Source organism: Coturnix japonica (assembly GCF_001577835.2).
Source record: "Coturnix japonica isolate 7356 chromosome 4 unlocalized genomic scaffold, Coturnix japonica 2.1 chr4random350, whole genome shotgun sequence".
Taxonomy (NCBI): domain Eukaryota; kingdom Metazoa; phylum Chordata; class Aves; order Galliformes; family Phasianidae; genus Coturnix; species Coturnix japonica.
In genome coordinates, this window is record NW_015439533.1 from 496,388 (window position 1) to 521,158 (window position 24,771).

The window sequence follows — 24,771 nt, forward strand, 5'->3', positions numbered from 1 at the left end:
CCCCCACCCCGGTCCGCACCGAGCAGCGCCGGCTTCCAACCCGCAGCCTTCGGGTCGGGGATGTCCCACGGGACGGGTACGGGCGCTGCGGGGCCCTGCAGCCCCGAGCTGCGCTGCTCCCCCGGCGGCTCCGCTGCGCGGCTCCCGCTGCCCCCGGGACGGAGCCCCGGCACAGGGCCAACACCGCGGCCCTCCCCTGCACGGTCCCCGTTTCTCTCCGCCCCGGGACCCACGGCCGCAGCGGGACCGGGACCGGCTGCAACCGCCCCTCGGAGCCGCTCTCTGGCACAGAGCGATGCTGCCTGGCCAGCCGCGGGGAAAGCAGGGACTGCCCACGTCCCCTCTGCTCCGGGTACCTCGGACACTCTTCAGCTTCTTCCTTGCCTTATGGGTGCGAGGCGGCTACCGAGGGGGTCCCTCCATCCCTCCTTCCCAGCTCTTTCCCCACGACTGTGGCAGGACAGACACACAGACGTTCCCTCCTGCTGGTATCAGGAGCCACCTCAGACCCATAATGGAGCCATTGCCACGGGGGACCCCGTCCTGCAGAGGAGGTGCGGGAACCCTGGCCGAGCACACGCTGCCAGCACCGGGGCCGTGCCTCATTGTGGTGAAGGGTTCGGGGCCGGGGAGCAGCTGGAGGCGGAGCTGTGGCCCCCGCTGTAGCCGAGGTCCCAGTGTGCTGGCTGCAAGCGTGGGGCTGGATGGCTGGCAGCTACGGGCTGCTGGAGGGAGTCGGTGGTATCCCAATGCTTTCCCCAAGAGATGACCTACAGTGAGGTCAGCAAATGCTTTATTACCATAGGCAGCGCTTTCTCCAGTCCTCAGGCAGCAGAATGGGGTCTTGTGCTTGACCCACGCAGACAGGCAGCTCCTGGGTGCAGAGAACCAGCCCCAGCCTCCAAACCTGGGTCCACACCAACATGAAGAACTGGGCAGCCCCACCCACAGGACAGGCACAATACAGTGCTGTGTTCCAGGACCACCACCCTGCACTCGTGGGTTGGGAGCTCTGCACAGCCCAGGGATGCCCTGCGTGGCTGCAGGATGCTCAGCCAGCAAGAGTGAAGGTCCGCAGTGTCCATATCTCCCAGAAGGGCAGACGTGCTTCTCTCTTGCCATCGAGCCCACATGTTGGTGACCTGCACACACCCCAGGAGCACCTCGCTCACCCCCAGGCCACACACCCATGTCCCTGCCCTGCCTGAGAAGCTCCGCACCCCCGATCCCTCTAGCCATGCAGTGATCCTGTATAGGATGGGCCCCGTGGTGCTGCCCCGTGCCTGTTCGCTCAGAGGAGACGTCCCAGGAGCCGTGTGCCAGGGGAGCTGGGCCAGGGCAAGGGCAGTGCGACGAAGCCCAGCTTGTTGTAGAAGCTCAGCTGCTGGTGGTCTGCAGCATTGACTTGGCAAAACACTCCCCGGGAGCCTGCGAGGGAGCAGAGAGCTCAGACCATGGTCTGGCACCTTCTTGTCCCCCTGCGCAAGCTCACGGTGCTGGGGGCAGAGGGTTAGGGGTAGGATGCAGGCAAGGAGCCCCAGTGAGGGCTGCCCCCACTGCGAAGTGTGCAGGGAGCAGACAGGATGTGACTGGGGTGGGCCGGAGGTTCCTCACCCCACCAGCACAGAGCTCACCATTAGCTCTGAGGGCGCTCAGCAGGCTGACAGCCAGACTGCGGCTGGCACCCACGTCCTGCACCCGCGGGGCCGTGTCCAGCTGCACCAGGGAGGGGAAGCGTCGCAGCACGGGCAGCGGCACGGCCACCGGCTTCGTGTGGAAGAAGAGCAGTGCTTCTTCCAGAGCACTCTGCAGGCAATACACACAGTGAGGAAACCGTCCCTCCCCAACCCCATCCCAGCACCGCAGGCACACCCTCACCTGCCCCAGGACCCCCAGCTCCCGGGGGTACCTGCGCTGCATGGCCGGCAGCCAGCTGCTGTCACGCTCTCGCAAGAATCGTTCAGCACAGAGCGCTCCAGCCGCACAGCCACAGGGGCCGCCCTCATCCTCCAGCACAAAGGTGTACTCAGGGCTGAGGCTCAGGAAGCTGCCGAGCACCCTGCGGGGCAGAGCAGGGCACCGCTGAGCTGGGGCTGAGAGCAGCACAGAGGGAGCACAGAGCTGCCGGCTGCCTCTGCTGCTGGGACACAGCACCCAGAGCCCTTCCCAACCCACTGAGGCCCAAATGATGCCCTCTACCAGCACAAACACTGCAGCCGCCACAGGGATCGGTGGGGAAAGAACATCTCTATCCCCATGGCAGCTACCAGGACCCCACTGGACATGCCCTCCCTGCCCCACATCCAACACCACCGTCCCACAGTGGCCATGGCACAGGCAGAGTTGCTCCCTGCAGGGATGGGAGGAGGGCCCTGGCTGGCTGCTGCCATGCTCCCCAGGCACACATCCAGGGGGTCCCCATGGATCGGGTCTCACCTGTCACCCAGTAGGTCGGGGTGGGCCGTGAGGACCTCCGCAGTGCTGGGCTCAGCGCACAGAGCCTCCCGGCACATTTGGTACAGCTTTCCCTGGAAAAGCCCAACCCAGCTCAGCCCCAATCCTGCCCCACTGCTGCGCTTCAGCTCCCGCTGCTCTGCCACAGCCCCTTCACAGCGTGATGCACTCACAGCTGCCTGAAATTTCCCCAGGGAGGGAGCATGCCCAGAGCCACACCAGGAGAGGTAGGTGCTGCAGTGCCTGGGGTGCTGGCACTGAGCGATGCGATGCATGCAGGCATTGTGTGCTGTGTCCTGCTGCCACAGCACAGAGTGCTTTAAAATGAGCCATTGCCATTCCAGTCAGGCACCCCCTCGCAGCAGCTCCTGAGAAAATGCTGCGCAGCCCAGCCCAGAGCATGCTCAGAGAAGCCAAACAGCAGCAAAACATGCTCTCCATGGAGCATGTGCAAAGGGGAAACCTCTCATAAATTCCTGCCTCGGTCACATCAGAGCTCGCGGGGTCAGCACAAAGGACATCCTGGTGAGAACATGTTTTTCTCAGAGGAAGGCTCTGGGAGCGACAGGGACGGAGCAAAGCACTCCTCAGCTCTGCTCCCAGCGCCGGCCAAAGTGCTCTGCTGAGTTTTTCCCACAAAGTTCCAATGGAAAGACATGTTCAGAAATAATCTGACAACTGGCAATTGAAAACAAGCTCTTGCACTGGGAATTGCTGGCAGTCACAGTCTGACATTATAATCTGCTCTCATGTGCCTGCAGCTCCTCCTCTGTTATATTTATAAGCACTAAGCTGTGTGTTGCAGGGCGCTGTGTTCAGCAGGGATGTGTGTGCTGTGCCTGCGATGGTGGATTTGCAGGGTTAGCATTTTTTAGCCCGGTGGGGAAGCAGAGCAGACAGAGCTGTGTGATTGCTGCAGGTTGCATCTCATGGGACACAGCCCTGTGCAGGTAACCCCACATTGGCCTGACCCCGGGGTTTGCTTCCCACTGCCATTGTCCTGTGCTGTGACCTCAGCCCAGCGGTTGGTAGTCAGCACGGACTCTTCTTCTTATGCCATGCGGGGTGTGATGCAGGGTGAGGGGCAGGAGGGGCTGCGACGTGGCATGTTCCATCTCACCTTGTCCTGGGGCAGCAGCGGGCGCAGGAGGTACAGCTGTCGGGATGGGAAGAGTGGAGGTGGGTGGCAAAAGAGGTCACAGCTGTTCCCCACGGGCAGCAGTGCCTGGAGGAGGCGGTCTGTCAAGGAGCAGTTTGTCCTGCCCCCCACATCTGCACTGGGGCAGCAGGAGGAAAGTCCCCATGTTCCCCCCTAGGCCTCAGCACCCAAGCAGCTCTGCCCTTTAAGCACGCAGGAACCCAATGGCAGGGCAGGAACAGCAGCTGTGGTCCTGGCTTCCCAAGGGCTCCTCCAGCCCCCAGTATTCAGGGGCGTGATCTCACCTGCAGCTCTCCAAAGAGACCCCCACGGCACACCCAGGGCTCAGCATCCTCCCCTGGGAAGAGCGGGGCAGTGATGCTCTGGCACCCTGCGGGCAGTGGGAGACAGATGTGTGACACAGCTCCTGGCACAGCCAGAAAGATGCAGCCCAGGGCAGAGCCCAGAACACGGCTTTGCAGCCCAGCCATCAGTATCTGCATGGACGGCTTCACGCCATCACTGCTTCCCCATGGATGCATCTCATCGCACAGCCATACTCTATGTCAAATTTGGAGCTCCTTCAGAGGAATGGAGGCTCCCAAGGTAATGCATAGGCATTCATGTAAATGGTTGACATGACAGTTCAAAATCCATCCTCACCTCTGACATTACTGCTCTCAGTGGCCCCCAGAATCATGCAATTGTTTGGGTTGAAAGGGATCTTAAAGATCACCTAGATCCAACCCCTGCCATTGGCTGGGACATCATCCATTAGATCACGCTGCCAAAATCCCCATCCAATAGAGCACCCACAGCTTCTTTTGTTCCAGTGTCTCACTACCGTCATGGTAAAGAATTTCTTCCATGCATCCCTCCTACCAGAGGGGCAGTCTTGGGATAAAAAAAGCTGAGAAACCGTGTCCTAGGAATAGACATTCCCTCTAAACCACAAGAGACAGCAAAGTGCTGCTCCAGTGTGTGCCCCCTCCCTGATGTATGACGTTGCCTCCCCTCCAGGCTGCTTCACTTTAGTTCCCCTTCAGTGGCTGCGCCCTTATGAGCAGGTCAGGAACCATCTGCAGGGATGGTGCTCCACAGACAACAGCTACTTGCAAACCATTGAGCTGGGAGTCGTGCCATGACGTTCTTCTCAGAGGCACAGGAACTGCACCAACTGCCCCCTGCTGATGAGTGTGGGTGCAGGGCAGGGGCTCAGCCACCAGCATGGTGAGGTGGGTGTGTAGCACTGGGACACTGCTGGGGCTGCAGGTGCAGAGATGCAGGGCTGGGATGCTAAGGACAACGATCTCACTGCCTTGCAGGGAGCCTACAGCCCACAGCTGCGTTCAGAACAGAGCCTTCATTCTCAGCTAGGCAGGGCAGAGCCTCATGAGCCCTGTACCAATGGTGTCCTGAGCCCACTGCCCTCTCCCCAGCAGCCATGCTCTCAGCACATAAAGATGTGCAAGGTGCCGGGCTTCCCAGGCCTTTCACACGTGCAGGCAGCATGTGGGGAAGGGCAGCCCCATGGTGAAGACCAAAGGGCAGCAGCCCTTAGAGGGGGAAGGAGGAAGAAAAAGACACTTCCATACTTACAGCCAAAGCAGCTTCCCCAGGTGCCCTTGTGGTCAGGGTCACACAGGAGGCGGCCATCTGCAAGGGAGGAGCACAGGGCATGAGTGGCACACGGGGAGGGCATCAAAGGGAAATGCTCCCACCAGAGACCCTGGCATCATGGCCAGGCCCCAGGACTCAGGCTGCTGGGAGGGCTCCCCAATGCTTTCACATCTTTAGGTGGAACAACAAAGAAAGACTGAGGTGCTCTGGCTGTTCCACTGTGCCCGGGGGCCCTTTGGGACCTGGGCTGGGTTTGGCCTGGTGTAGGTAAGAGGCCCAGGGCAGAGAACTGCCCCACAGCGTGCCCTCATTCACGTACCCAACCACAGCACAAAGGCGCTGGCAGCCAGCAGCAGGTTGCGGATGTCCCACAGGTAGGGGTGGAGGTCGTAGAGCAGCGCCTGCCCCGCGCTGCAAACAAAGCGGCTGTGCAGGCAGCACGTCTGGGCACAGAGCTGCTGGAAGGAGCGGGCACGACTGCGCCACTCTGCAACCTGCAGGCACAGCGGGCGTCAGAGCAGCTGCAATGGGCGCCCTCCCAAAGCAGCGCCCAAATCAGCCTTACCACACCTTATCAGCCTTACCACACCTTATCAGCCTTACCACACCTTATCAGCCTTACCACACAGGAGTCTGGTGATCTGCTGGGGACTCCCATGCTGGGAATGTTGGCCCGGAGCCACTGAAGGTCTTCCAGGAGATGCTGCGCCTGCGGCCCATGATGGTAGGGCAGGTAGAAGAGCTCCACCAGCATCCGCACCTCCTCCACGGTCAGTGGGGCACTGGAGTCAGACCCGGCCTCCTCTGAGATCAGTGGTACAGTGGAGACAGGGCTCACAGCAGTCCCATTAGTGAGCAGTGCTGTGGGGACAGGGCTGGTGGAGGCCCCATCAACAAGCCGTGAGATGGGGCCAGGGCTGGGGTCAGCCCTCGACCCTGAGGGTATCTGGAGCACATCAGCAGTGCTGGCCCCAGACTGGGGGCTGCCAGGAGGGCTGCTGCCCCTTTCCCTGGCATCACTGCTGTCCAGGGGAGTGCTTTGGCAGGTGCTGGCCCCGCTGCTGCTGCACACTGGTGTCCCCGGGCTGTGGAGGGTCTCATCAGCCACAGGAGCTCCTGCAGACCTGTCACTCCCTGCTGTGGTGGGCACAGCAGAGAGGGGCTCACAGCTCGCTCTGCTACCTGAAGAGAGCTGGTCCCCATCCCCTGCAGGGCTCTGTGGGCCACCAGTGGAGGCCCTGCTCCCATTGCCCTCTTCAGGCACTGAGGTTGCCTTCCTCTTTCTGTTTGCTGGTGTCACGGCACAGGGCTCAGGTTCATGCTGGTCTGCCCCACTGGGAGCAGTGTCACAAGGCTGGGGGCCAAGAAGGGTGTCCTGCCCTCCTGCTGTGCCAGGATGCAACCATGCTTCTTCCTCACAGCCAGGGCTGGGGTGCAGCGGAGTTCTTCCTCCTGGCAAGAGAGAGCAAAGGGGCAGCTCCACAGGCACCTGCACCGGGATGGCTGCGTGGAGAACAACAGCCCTGAGGCGGCTGTGCTGGGAGCTCAGAGCAGTGCTGGCACGGACCAGGGCCTGCCCACACCATGGGCTCTGAATTGTTCAGGAGTTCACAGCTGGGGAAACTTTGCAGAGGCAAATAGAGCAAAGCAACAAACACGCACCACACTTAACCCCCACTTCCAGAGCTCAGCTCTATCATGGTTCCTACTGAGCCCATGGTTTGAGCAACAGGAATGTGGAAAGTAGGAAGCAGATCTCCATCCTTGCAGCAAATGTCACATAACCCTCCTTCAGGCAGCTGGGCACCACCCAGAGCTGTTTCCAGCCCAAAGCTGTTCCTGAATCATGCCAAGGGGTCACAGACCTCGTGCACATTTTCTGCACGCAGTCACCCTGTTGTGCTGCTCTTGGAGCTCAGACACCTCTCTCCCCATCAGTCCTTTCCCCCAGCACACCACATTAGCTCAGCATCTATTTCTCAAGCTGCTCTCTCATAATTCAGATGGGGACATTACTACATCTGCTGGCAGTACCCTCCTGGTCCTTACCATCCCGCATCCCATTGGCTCGCTTGCTTCTGGAGCAGGAGAGTGAGTCCAGCACACAACTACCCATGGAACCAAAGCTTCAGACTCTTCTAGCTCACCTTCCAGCTGCAAGTTGCTCCTTTTCCCAGTGCTACTCACACAGAGACTCCCCCCAGCAGACCCCGACCACAGGACAACCCCACTGCAGCTCTCTCAGTCCACAGAGCTCCCAGCAGAGCTGGTCTGTGCTCAGAGCTGAGGGATGCTTCACAGTACCAGTTCACCTACCTGCTTCCAGCACCTGCTGCTTTATCTCAGCCACCCAGTCGAGTAGTGCCAGCTCCAGAGCCTTCTGAGGGCTGTAACCCTCCTGCGGGCCCTGGCCATCCCCTGGCTCTGCTGAAGCCTCTGTCCCTAAGGAAGAGCTCATCAGCTTGGGCAGTCTCACATGGTGCTTTACCAAGCTACCCCATGTGACACCAGGGACACCCCATGTCCAGAATGGACGTGGAGGGCCACCTCTCCCAGGCTGGTGGGCAGGAGGCTGCAGGGTGATGGCAAAGCTGGGAAAAGACATCCTGGGTTCCATCCCATGCACACAACCTCACTGTGTCCATGGTGCCCCATGCATGGAGAGTCCCAGGGCATGGGGCAATGTACCTGTGCTGTTGGTGTGGGCGCACAGCTCACTGCGGAACCAGCTGCCCAAAGTGTGGATGGGGATGAAGTTGGCCTGGAGCTCACAGTTGGGGTTGAGGAGCAGCCCGCAGAGCCGGGGCACTAAGCCAGGGGCACGGCCCGTGTAGGGGCCCAGAAAGACACGTCGGCAGTCGTAGTCATTGGCAAAGAGGTTGTCCCAGATGAGGAGGCGATGCTGCAGGACATGCTCCACCTCCTCCACCAACGCAACCGAGAGCTCCTGGGACACCACCTTCGGGCCTAGAGCATCAAGGCACAATCATCTGTGGGATCAGCTGGCAGTGCACTTCTCCACGCACAGCACCTCTGGTGTACATGCACATCTGGGCACCAAGTGCAGAGCTGCGCATGCCCATAGAGACAAACAGGGCACCCACCTGTCCAGATGACCCCTATCTCTGGGAGCAGCTCCCGGCCGAGGGTCTGCAGGTAACGGGACTTGGCAGGGCTGGGGGAGCAGAGCGAGCTGCAGTACTCTGCAGAGACAGCAGACAGCAGTTGTAGCAGGCAGGGACGTGGAGAGGAGCTGGGTAGGGGAGGTGGCACTGCCCCTCACAGCCTACCGCTGTCCACCCCACAGCCTGCTCCTGTCCCCACCCTGAGGGCTCCACAGCTGCCCCATGGTGGAGCCCACAGGCTGCCAGGGCAGTCAGCCTGCAGGGGGAAGAAGTGCTGGGAGCAGCATAGTGAGCACACTGGGCTGCCAAGCACCTGCAGCAGGGGGGTACCTGTGGGGCAGAAGAGGAAGGTGGGAGGCAGGCCCAGCTCCCGGTACGCCTCGTTGGCCACAGAGGCCTGTGCCTGTGCCAGGGAGGGGAAGACGTCTCTGTCAGCGCGGCACATGCAGGGATCGATGTCATCAAAAAGCAGCGCGAAGGCACCGCACCCCAGGGCGGCCACCTGCAGGCACAGGACAGGAGCTAGGACGGCAGCAGCAGGAGGACGTGGGGAGCCCGGTGAGCTCCAGGCAGGGACAGCAGAGCACTGCAGCGCCCCAACAGATGATGCCCACATCGCTGTGATACTGGGCAGGCATTGAGGCAGCTCTGGCCCCCGTCTCTGCTGCCCTGAGCAGACAGTGGGGATGCAGGAGGCACCCAGAGCTGCCCTGGGGTCAGGAGGATCTCACAGCCCCACACAGATGTTTGGTGTGGGCAGGGGGCCGCACATAAGCACCTGTGCCCCCTGCCAGGAGCCGTGGGGTGAAGGAATGGCCCACGGTACCTGCCTGAGTTTTTGCTGCAGCAGGAGCCTGTCCCCAGCACTTGAGAACACGATGTCCTGGCCAGCAGAAATGGCAAAAATGAACTCCACGTCGTGCTCCTGGGCAGCCTTGATGAGAGACTGCATCTGGGCTGGGGACGGAGCAGAGGGACGCAGTAAGATATTGAGGGTGCAGGAGGGGCAGAGGGATCGGAGGGAGAGAAGGGCTCTGGGGAACTGGTGCCTGGGCCCTGAGACACAGAGGACCCCCCCTTAAGGATCTGTGTGTCCCAGCATTGCAGCATATTGCCAGCAATCCACACAGGAGCTCTGTTGTTGTTAAGATCCCTGGGGAGAACCTGTGATGGGGAGGGTCTGGGGCTCCTACACCGCGCAGGGTCCTGTCAGGGGGAGCGCAGCTGCAGCCTGAGCCTGGCAGATGCAGAGAGATGGGACCAGAATGACTGCAGCACCCCACACTGGGGCCCAGCAGAGCCACTACCTGCCTCATGCTGTGTGTAAGGCTCTCGCCAGAGCAGCCGGTGCTTCAGCTCGTCTTTGGGTGCGTACATGTAGCAGTTCAGCCCCCAGCGCTTCAGCCTGCAGCAAGGACAAGGCGTCACCCCAGGCTGCAGATGGGCTCTTTGCAAGACAGTCTGAAGGCAGGCATGACAGCTCTCTCCTTTTCACTGTGCCTGCAGGCTCCCAACCTTCACTCGCAGCCCCCACAGCCCATCCTCAGCTCACTGGATGTTGGAGCTGAAGGAGAGCAGGTCTGAGCTAAAGCAGAGCCTGGTTGTTTTGAAAACGAGGCCATACCGTCATAAGGTCCTCACTGGTTTGAGAAAGCACAGTTCTGTCCAGAATCTGCACAGCAACCCAGCACTCACTGCACATGATCAGAACAGCACTGACACTTCCCTGGGCAGTTCTTTTGGCACTCCTGTATGAAAGCCACCTGGTTTATTCATTTGTTCTATTCATCCTCCCAGGCAGACGATGCTTTACATTTTCCTATGGTAGCAGACTGTTGTGGGATGCATGACATGATGCCTCATCTTATTTCTTCCCGGAGAAGGAAAGCAGAGGCGAACGCTCTGCTCACAGGTGTGAACATACGCACTGATTTCACCGGGCTGTCACCAGTGCTCATCCCTAACATCATTTAAAACACATCTCGTGTTTTCCTTTATCTCAGCTGCAGATTTGCCAAGATATTCTCAGCTCCATTTTTCTGTGTTCACATCCCTGGTTCCCCTACAAGGCTCCCTGCACTCTGACCGCGCCGCCAGCACTGCACGCCCATTGCAGCACATCTCCCACCCTGAGCAAAGCAGCAGCGCTGCTGTCAGCGCAGAGATCAGCTCACAGCCCCCGACCCCCCGTTACAGCCACCAGCAGCACCAGCCCCCGCGCTGCCCCCAGCCCCGGCCCGACACCTCCGGCAGCCGCGGTGCAGCAGCGCCGCCTGGTGGGCACGGACAGCGCCCATCAGCTCCACCCACCGCCCGTTCATCCCGCGGTCCCCGCAGCTCGGCTCGGGGCAGGACAGGGGCTTCTCCCCTTTACCGGCCCTGGGAGAAGCGGGGACTGTCATGCGCCATTGGATCCCACCTTGTCTACCTTCCTACTGACTGCAGGGAGCTAAATTCGTAGAATCATAGAATAGCGTGGGTTGCAAAGGCCCACAGTGCTCATTCCATCCAACCCCCTGCTGTGTGCAGGGTCACCAACCAGCAGCCCAGGCTGCCCAGAGCCACATCCAGCCTGGCCTTGAATGCCTGCAGAGATGGGGCATCCACAGCCTCCTTGGGCAACATGTTCAGTGCGTCACCAGCCTCTGGGGGAAGAGCTTCCTCCTAAGATCCAACCTGAACCTCCCCTGCCTCAGTTTAAAACCAATTTGGGATACTTGCCATCTGAAGAGCAGTTTCCTCTGTTCCATGGACCATGGCCTCCCATAGAAACCTGTGGAAGGGAGAAGCAGGTAAAAAGAGGAGCAATAAAAGATTCTCTCTCTGCCCTTAAACAGTGCAGCAACTCCAGGACAAGGCACCGTTGCCACCAGTGGCTGTGATGGAGCACACAGTCTGTGGGGATGCCTGTGATGGCACAGACCATTTCATGGAGTGTGGCCTCCACTGGAAAACACCAACCCCACAAGCTTGTAAAGGGAAAGAAAGCACATTATGGAGCAGCCCTGAGGGCTGTCTGCTGACAGGAATGCTCACCAGTGAGCCAGGGCATTGCCCTTCTGATGGCTCACACAACAGAACTGAATGCAGGAAATATGGATCCGGAGTCATCAAGTTCCACGGTGTTTCTGAGCATTTCTACTTCTCCCTCCTGAAGGCCTGGGAGGCTGTTGGGCAACAGAGCGTGACACAAGCTGGGGCTGCAGCAGCACACAGCCTGCCCTGTGCCCACCCTGCCCTGCCCAGTACTGAGTGCAGTGAAGGGGCACTGCTGGTCCTGCAGCACCACTCCCCACTGGGACCACTGCCAGGGATAGGGCCTTCCTACTTCTGCCTGTAGGAAGACCTGGGAGGTGCAGAACTGCTTGCAAAGCCAGTGGGTAAAACAAAACAAAACAAAAATGTACCAACAAAAACCTGCCGGCTCCTGCAGTGGCATCTCCATAGGAAGGATGCACATGCTCTGCTCTTTTAGGGACCAGTGACCAGTGAGGACTGTTGCAGTGTGTTTGCCCCTTGGCTCTCCCATGGCCCATAACATGACAGCAGCACCCAATGAGCACCACCATTCACCATCTTTTGGGCTGTCAGTGGCTGCTGGAGATGTGGGAAAGCAAAGTCCCAAGGCTGCAGCCACTCCCCACCACCTACCCTGTCCCAGTGCAGGTCTTACCACCCAGCCACAAGACTGACTGCCTGTGCCCTCTGGCTGCCACCAGCACTGCCCAGGTGTCAGAAGGGAGCAGGGCTCTGTGTAGGACACGCTGTCTCAGCTTTGGGCTGGCCCTGCCCAGCAGTGCCCTGTTCAGTGCCCTGCCTGCAGCACCAGCACTCCCCACCAGCGTCGGTGCTACTGCAGGGTGAGGGATGCTCTTCCTCCTTCACTTTTCTGGTAACCTCCTCCTCCTCCTGGAGTAGCTCTGCTGACAGCACCTCCATCCTTCTCTTTCCAGGTCAGATTCCTCCTTGCTATCAGCTTTCCATTCCTACACTTTTCATTCAGTTTGTGCTTATTTGTAGTGTTTTTGCCCTAGGCAAGGCAGCAGGCAGTGGGCTGCACAGTGGTGATGTGCTGCCAAGAAACGAGGAGATGCTTCTGACCAGCAGGTGCCAGGCCTTGCCCAGCTGCAGAGATGCAGAACTGCACGCAGGAGCTGCAGCTGAGGGAGGAAGGGGGGCAGAGCGACACTGAACTGCCACAGGAGCAGCTCTCCCCGAGCAGCGCCAGGCTCAGCGCTGCACTGCAGGCAGGGAGGCAGGAGGAGCACAACCCAGGGAAGACAAAGATCCATTGCGGTGTATTGGAGCCAGAGCTGCACATCCCTGAGCCACACCGTGACGCTGGGAGGGGCCGCGCTGGGGCTCCGAGGGGCGCATCCGTGCTCCGTGACAGAGCTGGGGACCTTCACCAGGGGCTGCCGTTCCACACCCTCGGGCGCAGAGCGCTGTGCAGGGCCGAGGCTGCCTCCCCCGCTCCCGGGATTCTGGCCGTGGCGAGCTCGGCTCCCACCGGCCCTTCCCGGCCGCAGCGCGCTCCTGGTGGGCCGGGACATCCCCTGCAGCGCCCCGGCGAGGCACCGGCCCCGTGGGGACCGGCAAGACCTACCTTCCACCACGCCGCAGAGGAAACGCGGCCTCCCGGCCATGACCGCGCAGGAACGGCCCTGCGGTGGTGGGGCGGGCAGGGACGGGGCGATGCGGGGAGGGATAGAGGGGCAGGCGGAAGGATGCTGGGAGGGATGGAGAGGAGAGCCGAGGGACGGAGAGGAGCCGGAGCGGTGCGCGGACGGACACCGCGCACGGACACCGAGCGCCCACCCCGCACAGACGCGGCGGCCGCCGCAGCGCAGGGGGCGGCTCCGGCAGGTGGGGCCGGGGAGGGGCCGGGCGCGGGGCGGGGACGTGGCGCAGCCCGCGGGCAGAGCGGCACGGAGCCATCGGGCGGCGGCAGGGAGGTCTCAGGGGGAAGCGGTCCGAGCCCGCCGCCGTGCGGGGCATCACCGCAGCCCCGCCGCTCCGTGCCGTTCCATGCCGCTCCATGCCGCTCCGTGCCGCTCCGTGCCGTTCCGTGCCGCTCCGTGTTACTCCGTGCCGTTCCGTGCCTTTCCATGCCGCTCCGTGCCGTTCCGTGCCGTTCCGTGTTACTCCGTGCCGCTCCGTGCCGTTCCGTGCCGTTCCGTGTTACTCCGTGCCGCTCCGTGCCGTTCCGTGCCGCTCCGCCCCGCTCCCCTCGTGCGGTTCGGGCTGCGGTGCCTCCCCCGCCCCACATCCGCGGAGGTCGGACTGTCGTGCCTCGCCCGTGACTCACCTGCCCGCAGACCTCGGGCCGTTGTCCCGCTGCTCTGAGCTGCTGACGCACGTTCGGCTCGTGACGCTCCGTCCCGCTCCGGTTCTGGTTTGCAGAAGTGCTGCCACGTCAGAACTTCCCCGTCGTGCAGCTGCACAACATCGGTACCTGTGTGCACACAGCCTCGTGTTCGTCATCGCGGTGCCGCTCTGCTCCATTGCTGGCTGCTTTTCCTGTTTATCGGGCTAATTGTGAGGCAGATCTGTGTCCTGCAGCCTGAGTCGCACGACTTCATAAGGTGGGAAGAACACACGTGGCTTTGTTACTGTGGCCCATTCATGCAGGAGGATGAAGCGTTGGTGGCCTCCTGCACACGGGCGCTGCTGAGGGCCCTCCCAGCAGCTCTCACTACCTGTAGCGTTTCCATCTAACCAGCCTGCATGGGTTGGCATAGAAGAAATGGGTGTCAGAGGCCAACAGCCAGGATCTGCGGCATCCTCCTTTCCCCCTTGCAGGTTCAGGCAGTGCAGGGAGGCCAGGTGATGCTGTCTGGGCGTGTGGGGAGTGAGGAGCCTGCGAGCAACTGACCGGCTGCAGCCCGACAGTCAGAGTGCACCGTGGGCCAGCAGAGTGTGCTCAGAGCTCAGTGACACGCAGGCAGCTGCACAATGCAAGGAGCACTCAAAGCATGTGAAGATTCAGTCCCTGGGTGGGGCAGACACGATGCTGCTCATAACCAGAATCGTGCTCATCGATAAAAGCTGCACCAGGGCAGACAATTATACTGCAGGAAAGCCAGCTGAGTGCTGCCAGGCGGGGTTACTTGAGCAAGCAGCCCCTCCTGGGGCTGGCTGGGCACAGGCCATGATTGCTCACCTCCTGCACAAAGCTGTGCTGGGTTGTGCTGCGGGGACAGGCTGGGCTCCAGGTTGGGTGGGCTGCAGTGGCCAGGCCCAGCTCAGGCAGTGCCGGGTGCCCAACCTCCATCCTGCACCAGCAGCCATATCCCGGTGCCACCAACCGCTGGGGATGTCAGGCTGCGTGGAGCCCAGTGAGGGGTGAAGGACAGTGCCCCGGGCAGTGCCCTTCTGTCCCTTTTCTTTCCCAAGTGTGGATGCAGTGTGTCCAGTATCCAGACTGTATGATCCGATGCAAAGCCAAAGCACTGCGGGGCTGCTCTCCTGGCTCTGCCGGGCGCGGTGATCTACGCACACACGCATGCACACACACATATACACATACATACACACGCACATACACACATATACACATACGCACACTCACACACACACACACACACACACACAGACCCACGCACACGCCGCCCACGCACATTGCTGCTCATTGCTGCTCATTGCTGCTCATTGCTGCTCATTGCTGCTCTCGGCCCCTCCCGCGCGTTCCCTCACGTGCTCGCCCCGCCCCGCCCCGCCCTGAGCCCGGAGCGGCGGCGGAAGCGCGGGGAGCGCGGAGCGGGATGGAGCCGCCGGCCAAGGAGGGGCCGCTGTTCGTGCAGCACAGCAACAAGTTCGGCACCAAGGTGCGCGCCGAGGGGGCACGGGGCGGGACGGGGTCGGTCGGTCGGTCGGTCTCCGTCGGTCTCCGGGCCGTGGGTCGCATCGAGCCGAGCCGAGCGCAGCGCTGCCGAGCGATGGGGGCCGCAGATTGCTCCGCTCGGGCGGCCGCAATGGGAGGGAGGGAGGGAGGGAGGGAGGGAGGGAGGGCGGGGGCGGCCGTGCTCCGGGACGGGACGGGACGGGACGGGACGGGACGGGACGGGACGGGACCGGGAGGCCCCGCGCTGACTCGGTGCCTTGCAGCGGTGGAAGCGGGGCTGGTTCGCGCTGTTCCCGGCCAGCCAGCACGGCGTCGCCCGCCTGGAGTTCTTCGATTGCAAAGAGCCGGCGGGTCCGGCCGGGCGGTTGGGGACGCGGCGCCTGGACAAGACGGTGGTTCGCCTGGCGGACTGCACCAGCGTCAGCCCCGCGCCCGCCGAGAGCGGCCCCCGGGCCGGCACGGCCGCCTTCCGCCTGGAGACCAGCGGGCGCAGTTACCTCCTGGCGGCCGAGCGGCAGCAGAGCGACGAGTGGGTGGCCAAGCTGTGCGAGATCGCCTTCCCGGTGAGCGGGGCGGGGGGCGGGGGCGGCATCTCGTGTGTCGGTGTCGCGGCCCCGACGAACCGTCCCGAGGCACCGCGGCCGTTCAGGGGCTGCCCCGCGAAGCGGCTCCGGCCTCGGCAGCCGCCCGGGTTGGACTCGTGGGGCCGCCCGGCTGCTCAGCACAACGTCCCCAGGGGCTCCTGCCTGTGCCCCGCGCTCCGGGACATCCGCTGCGCTGCTGCACGGAGCCCTGCTCAGCCCCTCAGACCTGCTGAGGGCTGGAGGTGTGTCCCCGTCGGTCCCAGCTCTTTGCCTTTCCTGCAGAGGCAGAAGCTCAACACTGAGTGGTGCAGTTTCCAGCTCTGGGACCCGTCAGGCTCCTGGGAAGCACCAGCAGCTCTGGGGACAGAGCAGCCCCTCACCGAGCCTAGGGGTCACTGTCCAGTGCCAGCATCAGTGCTGGCCCATGGCTTCCAGCTTCCCAGCCCTTCCCAGCCCCTCCCCAGGGCTGGCTATCAGCTGCCTATTGCATCCTTGAGAAGGCAGATCACAGGGCAGTGGTGGCCTGTATGTGTTGGTGTTTGCATGGCTCTATGACAGGTCCCTGCCTGTCTGATCCCACATGTGCCCTGTACTCATTTTGGGGTGGGAGAATTGGTCACTGCTGGGCAGTGCTTCCAGACTCAGGCTATGGATGCAGGGCTGGGCTTCCCTGTAGGACCTCCCTGCAGCCATCAGTGACTGGCCCAGCTCAGAGGCACTGGTGGCACCGGGAGTCTTTCCATGTCTGTGGCCCTGTGTCATGCAGACTGTATTGCAGCCTTTGTCCTAGGCAGGGTTCCTGGTGCTCAGCTGGGAGCCCACCACCCACCTTCATTATGGTGGGGGCAGTGATGAGTGCTTCCTTGGAGCAGTGCTGTGCTAACACCTTGGTTCACCTGGTAGCTGCCAGTTGCAAACTTGGGGTCCAGAAGCTGGTCAGCAGCTTAAGGATGAGTTTGACAGTGCTGTGAGATCAAGGGGCTGTACTGAAGGCCTGCCCTGGAGCACAAGGTGTAGGAGCTGCTGCATGTGATCTATGCAAGAAGGTGAAGGTGCTTGGTTGCAATTTCTGCTCATCTGCTTGGAGAGTGAGATTTTGTGTTGTGTTAACTGTGGTCCAGGAGGTAAGCAGCTTGGGAATGGCCCACAGAGATCATTTGATCCTGGGTTGCATCAAGAGAATCACAACCAGCAGGTTGAGGGAGATGATTCTGCCCCTCTACTCTGCTCTTGTGAGACCCCACCTGGAGTACTGTGTCCAGTTCTGGGGCCTCCAACACAAAAAGGACATGGAGCTGTTGGAGCAGGTCCAGAGGAGGGTCACAGAGATGATCAGAGGGCTGGAGCACCTCCCCAGCAGGGGCAGCATGAGGGAGCCGTGGCTTTTCAGCCTGGAGAAGAGGAGGCTCAGAGAAGACCAGATAGTGGCCTTCCAGGACCTGAAGGAGCCTACAGGAAAGCTGGAGAGTGAGTTATTGAAAGGGCATATAGTGACAGGACGAGGGGAAATGGCTTTAAACTTAAAGAGGGTAGATTTAGACTAGGTAATAGAAAGAAATTCTGTCCTGTGGGGGTGGTGAGGTACAGGAACAGGTTGCCCATTGAGGTTGTGAACGTCCCCTCCCTGGAGGCATTGCAGGCCAGGCTGGATGGGGCTGTGAGCAACCTGGCCCAGTGGAAGGTGACCCTGCCTATAGCGGGGGGTTGGAACTAGAGGATCTTAAAGGTCCCTTCCAACCCAAACTGTTCTGATTCTTTTTCTTTTGAGCATGAGGGAAGGTGCAGTCCAACAAAGCCCCTGGGCATTCTTGGCTGCCTGCTCCCAGGTTGAGCTCTGCTCCATTGGATACTTCAGGAGGGCAGAAGATGCTGCTGTCAGCTCTTGGACTTTGGGTTTTAGCAGCGCATCCTGTTTAGAAGCCAGAGAGAATCTGTTGGCCTTGTTTGGGCCTTACTTCTCACAGGGGAGCTCATGTGACTAGTTTTAAACTGAAACTGCAGCAGCTTGCCTTCTGCAAGATGTGCTGCAACCCCGGCCACGTGACCCTGGGAAAGTTTCCTGCTTGGTCTGAGCTCAGACCCTCCTGCGGGAGCACAAAATCCACTGAAGGGCTGTTGCCAACATCAGTGGGCCCCTGGTTTACATGGGGCTGCTCCAGAGGAGGGTCCCTGGGGGCACTGAGGGTGCGTCTGCCACACTGGTCCACGGGGGACTCTGCAGTGGAGATGTGGCCCCTGGCAGAGTGTTTGCGTTGCACTTTCAGTTCTGCATATGCTAAAAGTAGAAGTGCTCGCTTCCTTCTGTGGTCTGTGCACTAATCCTGGCACTGCCTTCCTAGCTGTGCTGAAGGACACGGGCTGCTGTGGCTGGGTCGTGGCATCTGCTCCCTCCCTGTTTGTGTGGCTGGGAGAGCGGCTGAGGCCATGCAGTGCTTTGGGTGCTGATACCCCCATGCTGGAGCACGTGTGGAAGTGGGGCTGCTTTTGGCCTCCACAGTGTGCTCCTGTGTGCCAAGACTGAGCTGCCCCAGTGATCAGATGGTCAGCGGTGCCCTGGGCACAGGGGTCCCACAGGGGGGCTGTGTCAGCACTGACTGTGCACAGTGGAGGGAGCCCTGCTGGGAGAGGAGGAAGTTCTTCTTTGAAAGAGTGGTCAGATACTGGGACGGGCTGCCCACAGAAATGGTGGGGTCGTGTCCCTGGAGGTGTTGAAGAACCGTGGAGATGTGGCATTGAGGGACATGGTCAATGGAGGTGGTGGATCTGAGATGGGGCTGAGATTGATGATCTTAGAGGGTTTTTTTATCCTCTGTGACTGTGAGATCTGCTCCCTATCCCCTGCACTGTGCTAGGATTTCCAAGCAGCCCCTTCTACCCAGTCCAGTCTCTTTCTGTCCCTGTCACTCTGGATGGGTATGGACTATGGCACAGGGTGGGAGGGGGCTTTGCTGAGTTGTGCTGGGCTGGGTGGCCTTGGGGGAGGGCAGTGGGGACTAGGGGAAATGGGGCAGGGGACAATGACCCCGAGGGGTCCTTGCAGTGCTGGGGCAGACAGAGGGGCTGGCACTGATCCTCTGTCTCTCATCAGGGGAATGGGCCCAGGAATGCTGCTGTGTCTGTCCAGTGTGGTAGAGAGGGCAGCGCGGAGGCGCCGGTCCTGGAGATGGCTGTGAACTCTATCTACTATTCAAGAGATGAAGGTGAGCTCTAATGCTGCCGTCCCTTCCCTGGACTGTCCTGCTGCCATCCCCTTGCTGGGCTCCCACAGGCAGTGCTGGGCAGTGCTGGGAGCAAGGGTGTGATTTTTTTTGCCTCCCCTGAGCTCTCCTGTTCCTGCAGTGAATGCCTTCTGGGTGACAGTGCAGCGCACTGAGGCTGCGGAGCGGTGTGAGCTGCGCGGTTCCTACGTGCTCAAGGCTGAACGTGACAGTCTCGTCCTGAAGGACCCGCAGACCAGTGAGATCCTCTATGTCTGGCCCTACCGGCTGCTCCGGAGATATGGCCGGGACAAGGTGTGTGTGTGAATGGGCAGCCTTGTGCCCCACAGACTGTCACATTGGTGCTGTGGGCCCTGCCAAGTGCTGCAGCTGCTGCAGCCCTTGGTGACCACAGCAGCATCTCTGGGGCATCTGTGACCCTTGGTCTGTGCTCAGCTCCCCAGTGGTGTCACTGTGCAGGAGTGTGAGCTGTGCTGTGCCCACCCCTCCAGGGGGCTCAGCTGAACAGCCTGTTCCACATGGTCCTTTCCCAACTCCCACTGTGGCCATTGCAGCCGCTGCCCACACTTGTTCTCTCTCCCCTCACTCCAGACCCACGCTGCTGGGTAGCTGGGCACTCTGATGGCTCCCAGCATGTATCCATTCCTCCTGGGGGACATTACTCGGAGCAGGATGGGCTGTTTGAGACAACTGTTCTGCTCTGCTTGTGTTCATCTTATGGGGCACAGTGCTGTGAGTGTGACTGACCTGTGTGGGCCTGTGCTTCCTCTGTGTCCTGCAGTATTGTGTTCCCCATCTGTCCTGCTGCTACACAGACTGCACGTTGTATGATCTATGCTGGGGAGGAAGAAAGTGGCCTCCCTGGGGCTGTTCACAGAAGTGATGCCATCAGTTGCAGCTTCCAGCAGCATGTTCTGTGGCACTTCACCAAAACAGAAACAGAAGCTGAGCTGTTCCCAGGATGGCAGTGCCAGAGGCAGCAGTGCTGAGTCACTGGAGGAGCTGGTGGCTGCACTCCTGGGTCTGCTGGTGGGGACAAGTTGGCTGTGCCTGTGCTTAGCAGGGCTGACCCACACAAAGTCTGTCATCAAAGGCTCTTACAGCAACCACGGAGACAGCTGCTGCATGCCAGACAACATCAGAAAGACTTTTGGCTCTCCTGGGTTCAGGGGCCGAGGTCCAATAAGGGTCTATGCATTTGCTGGTGGGAACTTAGCATGAGTGCGCAGGCCTGAGAAGTACAGCCTTGGTCAAGGCTTCTCTTTATTGTTAATGACATAAAGTACTTTGATGCTTACAGGACAAATACTTTGTTTGCTGTCGGTAAGCAAACTGCTGCTTCTGGCCTGTCTTGCATGGAAAGCTATATTCCTCTCTTGGATTCCTTATCTTTCTGCTTCCCTTCGCCTGACTGATGCTGACTTACCCAAGATACCCAGAGCACTTTCTCCTGCTGAACCTTCTTGCCCCGCTCAGTTCCCAGCTGGCTCCAGCTGTTGAACCTGAGACTGCTGGCAGAGCTCAGGGAAGAGGACAGCCTTCAGCAGAGCCTGCAGCTCTGCCCTTGGGTGACTGCAGCGCTGTCCCCTCAGCTCTGTGCCCCACTTCACAGCTGTTTCAGCCTGATAGACAGTCCTGCCTTTGCCTGGGTGCTGTGCAGTCACTGAGTGAAGTGCAACCTCAGTACTCACAGCAGGGAACAAATGAGCAGGGTGCTCAGTTGGGCCATTTGCAGGCCCAGTGCTGCAGCCATGTGTGCATCAGGGGAGCATGGCCTGCATGGCTCCAGGAGTTGCTGAGTGGGACATGACTTCTGGCTTCTCTTGCAGGTGATGTTTTCCTTTGAAGCTGGCAGACGTTGTGATTCTGGACCAGGGAACTTCACCTTTGAGACCAAGCAGGGCAATGAGATCTTCCGCTTGGTGGAAGCCTCCATCCGAGAACAGAAAGCTCAGGTAGAGGAGAACCTGCAGAGCTGTGACTCGTTGGACTCTGACAGCCCCAGTGTGGTGCTGATCCGCCAGTCTCTGGCTGATGCACTGAGCCTGGAGCAGCCCACAGAAGGGGATGCTGCTGCAGCACCCAAGGCAGGCCTGGCACCACAGCCTTCTGCTGCAGCAGAGGAAAGAGATGCGATATCACTGCTGAAGACCCGGATGCTGCCAGAGCCACCTGTGCTGCAGGCCAAGCCCCCCATCACCAGCACCCCTCCACGCTCCCCTTTGCCCAAGGCACCGCGGGCCTTCCTGCCAGACAAGGATCCCTCCAGCCTCTACTCAGAGCCTCTGGACTCCGTCAAAGGCTTCCGGCCCAGGCTGGACCCGCTGTACGCAGACCCCATTGACAGCAAGGCCGCGGGGGCTGCGGATGGGGTGAAGCTCCGGGTGCTGTTCCCAGGTACCTGTGAGCAGGTGCGGGCCGAGGGCTGCAGCCCAGCACGGAAGGAGCACATCTACGATGAGCCCGAGGGCTGCGCGCCCCGTGTGCTGCCCGCTGCTGCCAGCATCTACGATGAGGCACGGCCCATAGGGGAGGCCTGGCGTACACAGGGCCATGATGGCAAGAGTGGCTATGAGTACCCCTACAACCCCAGTACTGATGACTATTCAGTTCCTGCCTTCAAGGCCAAGGGTCCCAAGCCAGTGCCTGCTCCCAAGCCCCCAGCAACGTTCATCTCCAAATGTGCTGAAAGAAGTGAGGACCCTGGCAGGAGGCGAGGGAATGTTGCTCCTGAGAAGACGGCCATCAAACCTGGCCTGAACAGCAGCAACAACAACAACACGGAGGTGCTGTACTGCCGGGTGGTGAAACCCCAGCTTGGGCAGAGAAAGGAGCAGTGTGTGGATGAGTGTAGCCTGTCACCTGTCTATGAGGACCTAGGAGAGATATAATGTGCTGCTGCTCTGCACCTGCCTGGGGGGACTTTGGGGCCCAAAGTCAACACGGAGTGGCACAGGTGGCTGTGCTTCATGGCCCGGCATGGGGCTGGGGGCTGTGTGGGATGGGGCAGAGCCCCTCCTACTTGTCAGCTCTGAGGGGCTGTGTCTCCCTGGGGCTGTCCCACACACCTGGGGTCAGAGTGCTGCACTGATGCTGGTGCTGCTCTGCTCCAGAGCCAGCCTCACTGACACCTGATGGGGCAGGAGGGTGGGCTCTGCACAGTGCCTGCTGTTTTGACTCCAGAGGCTCTGGCTGTGCTCTGCCTTCCTCTCTGGGCCAGCCACAGGGCTGAGATGCTCACTGCAGTGCCTGGGGGCTGCTTGTCATCAGTCTCCAAAAGTATTTTTATACAAAATTATTTTGATATTAAAATTTTGTATGTCTTATGGTGAAGTGTTTGCATGTGGCACGTTAGGCACATAGGTGGGGAGATGCTGGTGCAGTGTTGTGTGTGATGCCCAGCAGAGCAGTGTTCACTCTCATGCTGCCTGTACCAGAGCTACTGAGCTAAGAGGAGACCATAGCGACAGTAGGAGGGCAGCTCCAGCAGTGGCTAGGATGCCCTGATGCCAAGGGATTGAGGGATGTGAGAATTGGTCCTGCTGATGCTGTAGTGTGCTCGTCAGGACGAGGTATGTTGGGATGACCTGAAAAAGACTCTCCTGGCCAGGGCCAGGCTCAAGGTCTGTGCTGGAGTTCAGTGGCTGCTGATCACAGGTTCTCTGCTTAACCTTGTGCATTCCTCTGCTAATTCCCCATTTATCCTCATGTGCTTTTGGAAGGCTGAGGATGGCGCAGTCTGAGTCCCACTGACTTTAATGGCAAATACTCTGATTGCACTGTTGATGAGGTGAAAGGTTTGGCTTTGACTCCTGTGTGTCTGGCCTCAGGCAGAAACCTGCACAGGGAAAAAATATGTTGCTCTTTTGGTGTTGGTAATGGTTGTGAGAGATTTTGTCTCCTCTGTGTGGGGCTATGCCAGCACCTTGGCGCTGCCTGTCCCTCAGTCTGTCTTGTGCTGCTGCTGGCTTCTGCTGGTTCATCTGCCTGCTGATGGAGATGGAAGCAGAAGTCTAATATTCCTGTGCAGAGGTCTAAGTGTGAATTCAGTAGCCCAAGCTCACACCCAGAGAGCCACAAACTGGTGGCAAGGTGTGCAGGGCTGCGCTTACATTCCCAAACTGGTGAGATGGAAGTGAGCAGTGGGCTCTGACGGGGTCTGTGATGTCTGGGTTTAAGGAGGAGCTTCTGTACCAGCACAGCAGTAACTTGAACCTATTTGTTACTGTTGTCCTGTGCTGCATCCTCTTCCCTGCTGGGGTTTTGCTGCAGGAAGCTGGATAAAGCCTCTGAGGTGTTTTGGGAACCTGGGAGAGGCTGATACAGTTCCTGCTCAGGACAGGTGTGTGCCTGCTCCTTGTGCACAGCTGTGGGGTGACCCCATGCAGCTGCATTGGCAGGGGGGTGAGGGGTGGACCTGCCCATAATCCTTCCTGGTGACTCCAGGCTTTAAAACTTGAATGATGAAGTGCAGCCTCCAAGAAGCTGAGCTCTGGGCTCCACCAAACACACTGTGGTGGGTACTTGCACATCTGCATCGCTGCAGTTGCTGTGTCTGAGGATACTGAGTGTGTCTGACCCAGCTTTCACTAGAAAGAATGGCAATGAAGAAGGAAAGTGCTCCAGTGTCTGTGCTAGAACCAGAACTTTCCCTGTAGCCCTGCACTTCTCCTGGGTAGGATGGGATATTTGCTCTTCTTGCTTCAACAGTGACATCCTCTCTCCGTTAACAGGCCCAAAACTAAGAGGTAAGCACACAAGGCACCATTCGTCTTCTGCATTTGTTCTGCTTTCTTTACAGGCGCTGCCACATGTCAGCAGTGTGTGCAGCCCAGAGAGCTCTTGCTGATCTGGAAAGCAATCCTTTTTCTGGCTCAGCATTGTAGGCCAGGCTTGCCATCTCCCTCGGGCTGCTGCTCTGTGCTCCAACTTTTCTCCTTTCTGGAAGCAGTTTAGGGTACCATAGGTGCTTTGAGAAAGCATAAGAAATAAGGCAGATACAGAGTGAACTTTTGGTCGTGGCCTTCCTGTAGCCAAATTTGCAGTGAATTCTAGGAGCAGATGACCTTGCTGAATTTTTGTCTGGATTAGGTTTATTCAGTCTGCCTTCTTTTGTTTCCTGTTGCCTTGCTTCCACTGTCTCCTTAGAATTAATTTCCATGTGTTGAGCAGTGAAGCAGCTGGGTGAAGTTCACAGATAGTCCTGGCACTTCTCAGTAATTGTGCCATGACTGAATGCAGTCTGCATACTTGGAGAACAGCATCCTGGTATCGTCTGCCCTGTCTGGGTGCTAAGAGCCAGACTGCGTGGTACATAGAATGTCATTGGGATATCAGGCTTCCCTGTATGTGGACAGCCTTTGAGCCTTCCTGTTCTCCTTTGCTAATAGCCCAAACTCCACCTGAGAAATGTTACTGAGTACAGCAGGTCTAGCAGCTGTGGCTGAGATGAAGCAGCAGTCTTGGTCTCTGTAGGCCAGTTGGCAGATTTTATCAGGAGAAAAATACTTGGGAACTGGCAAATCCCAGCCATATTCTTCCCCTTGGTACCACCTTTTTCTGTTTCTAATTTCAGAAAACATGTCGTTTTATAACCACTTCCTCCTTCCGTATGGGGTCTTGGCATAGTGCAGGTGTGAGACAGTCGTTCTGCCAGGTTATTTTTTCCCATACTGGCATTAGGAACAGTACACACACGGTGACCAGGTGGAAGGCTCTTCAGAAGGAATGCCCAAACACTCACAGTTTTGTGATTTCTTTCCCCTTATCATCCCTTTTCTCTCTTTGG

At 59.5% G+C, this 24,771-nt stretch overlaps 2 protein-coding genes across 18 annotated transcripts; one reads left to right on the forward strand and one right to left on the reverse strand.

Annotated features, from left to right (window-relative positions):
* Positions 1 to 776: 776 nt before the first annotated feature.
* On the reverse strand, positions 777 to 14,843 carry LOC107306849 (protein O-GlcNAcase-like). 16 transcript variants are annotated; one of them, XR_004305743.1, is made up of 18 exons: positions 12,944 to 13,203; positions 11,059 to 11,110; positions 9,645 to 9,742; positions 9,164 to 9,294; positions 8,668 to 8,839; positions 8,317 to 8,415; positions 7,901 to 8,179; positions 7,529 to 7,654; positions 5,835 to 6,664; positions 5,532 to 5,706; positions 5,192 to 5,248; positions 3,898 to 3,983; positions 3,575 to 3,679; positions 2,437 to 2,528; positions 1,879 to 2,059; positions 1,635 to 1,806; positions 1,221 to 1,428; positions 777 to 1,142 (listed from the first exon to the last, which is right to left on the reverse strand). XR_004305743.1 is itself a non-coding variant. In XM_015850234.2 (18 exons), the coding sequence occupies exons 1-17, from the start codon at positions 12,981 to 12,983 to the stop codon at positions 1,292 to 1,294; spliced, it is 2,832 nt and encodes a 943-aa protein (XP_015705720.1). In that variant the 5' UTR covers positions 12,984 to 13,203; the 3' UTR covers positions 777 to 1,142; positions 1,284 to 1,291. The 16 variants fall into 16 exon arrangements, 15 of the variants coding, with proteins under 15 accessions (XP_015705720.1, XP_015705723.1, XP_015705724.1 ...); XM_015850234.2 differs by having other exon boundaries at positions 1,284 to 1,428; XM_015850237.2 differs by lacking the exon at positions 12,944 to 13,203 and adding an exon at positions 13,646 to 14,843 and having other exon boundaries at positions 777 to 1,428.
* Positions 14,844 to 15,033: 190 nt separating this feature from the next.
* DOK1 (docking protein 1) lies at positions 15,034 to 22,862 on the forward strand. Of its 2 annotated transcripts, XM_015850223.1 has the most exons (5): positions 15,034 to 15,164; positions 15,445 to 15,744; positions 18,854 to 18,965; positions 19,105 to 19,277; positions 20,813 to 22,862. In XM_015850223.1, the coding sequence occupies exons 1-5, from the start codon at positions 15,102 to 15,104 to the stop codon at positions 21,872 to 21,874; spliced, it is 1,710 nt and encodes a 569-aa protein (XP_015705709.1). In that variant the 5' UTR covers positions 15,034 to 15,101; the 3' UTR covers positions 21,875 to 22,862. The 2 variants fall into 2 exon arrangements, with proteins under 2 accessions (XP_015705709.1, XP_015705710.1); XM_015850224.2 differs by lacking the exon at positions 15,445 to 15,744 and having other exon boundaries at positions 15,039 to 15,164.
* Positions 22,863 to 24,771: the final 1,909 nt, after the last annotated feature.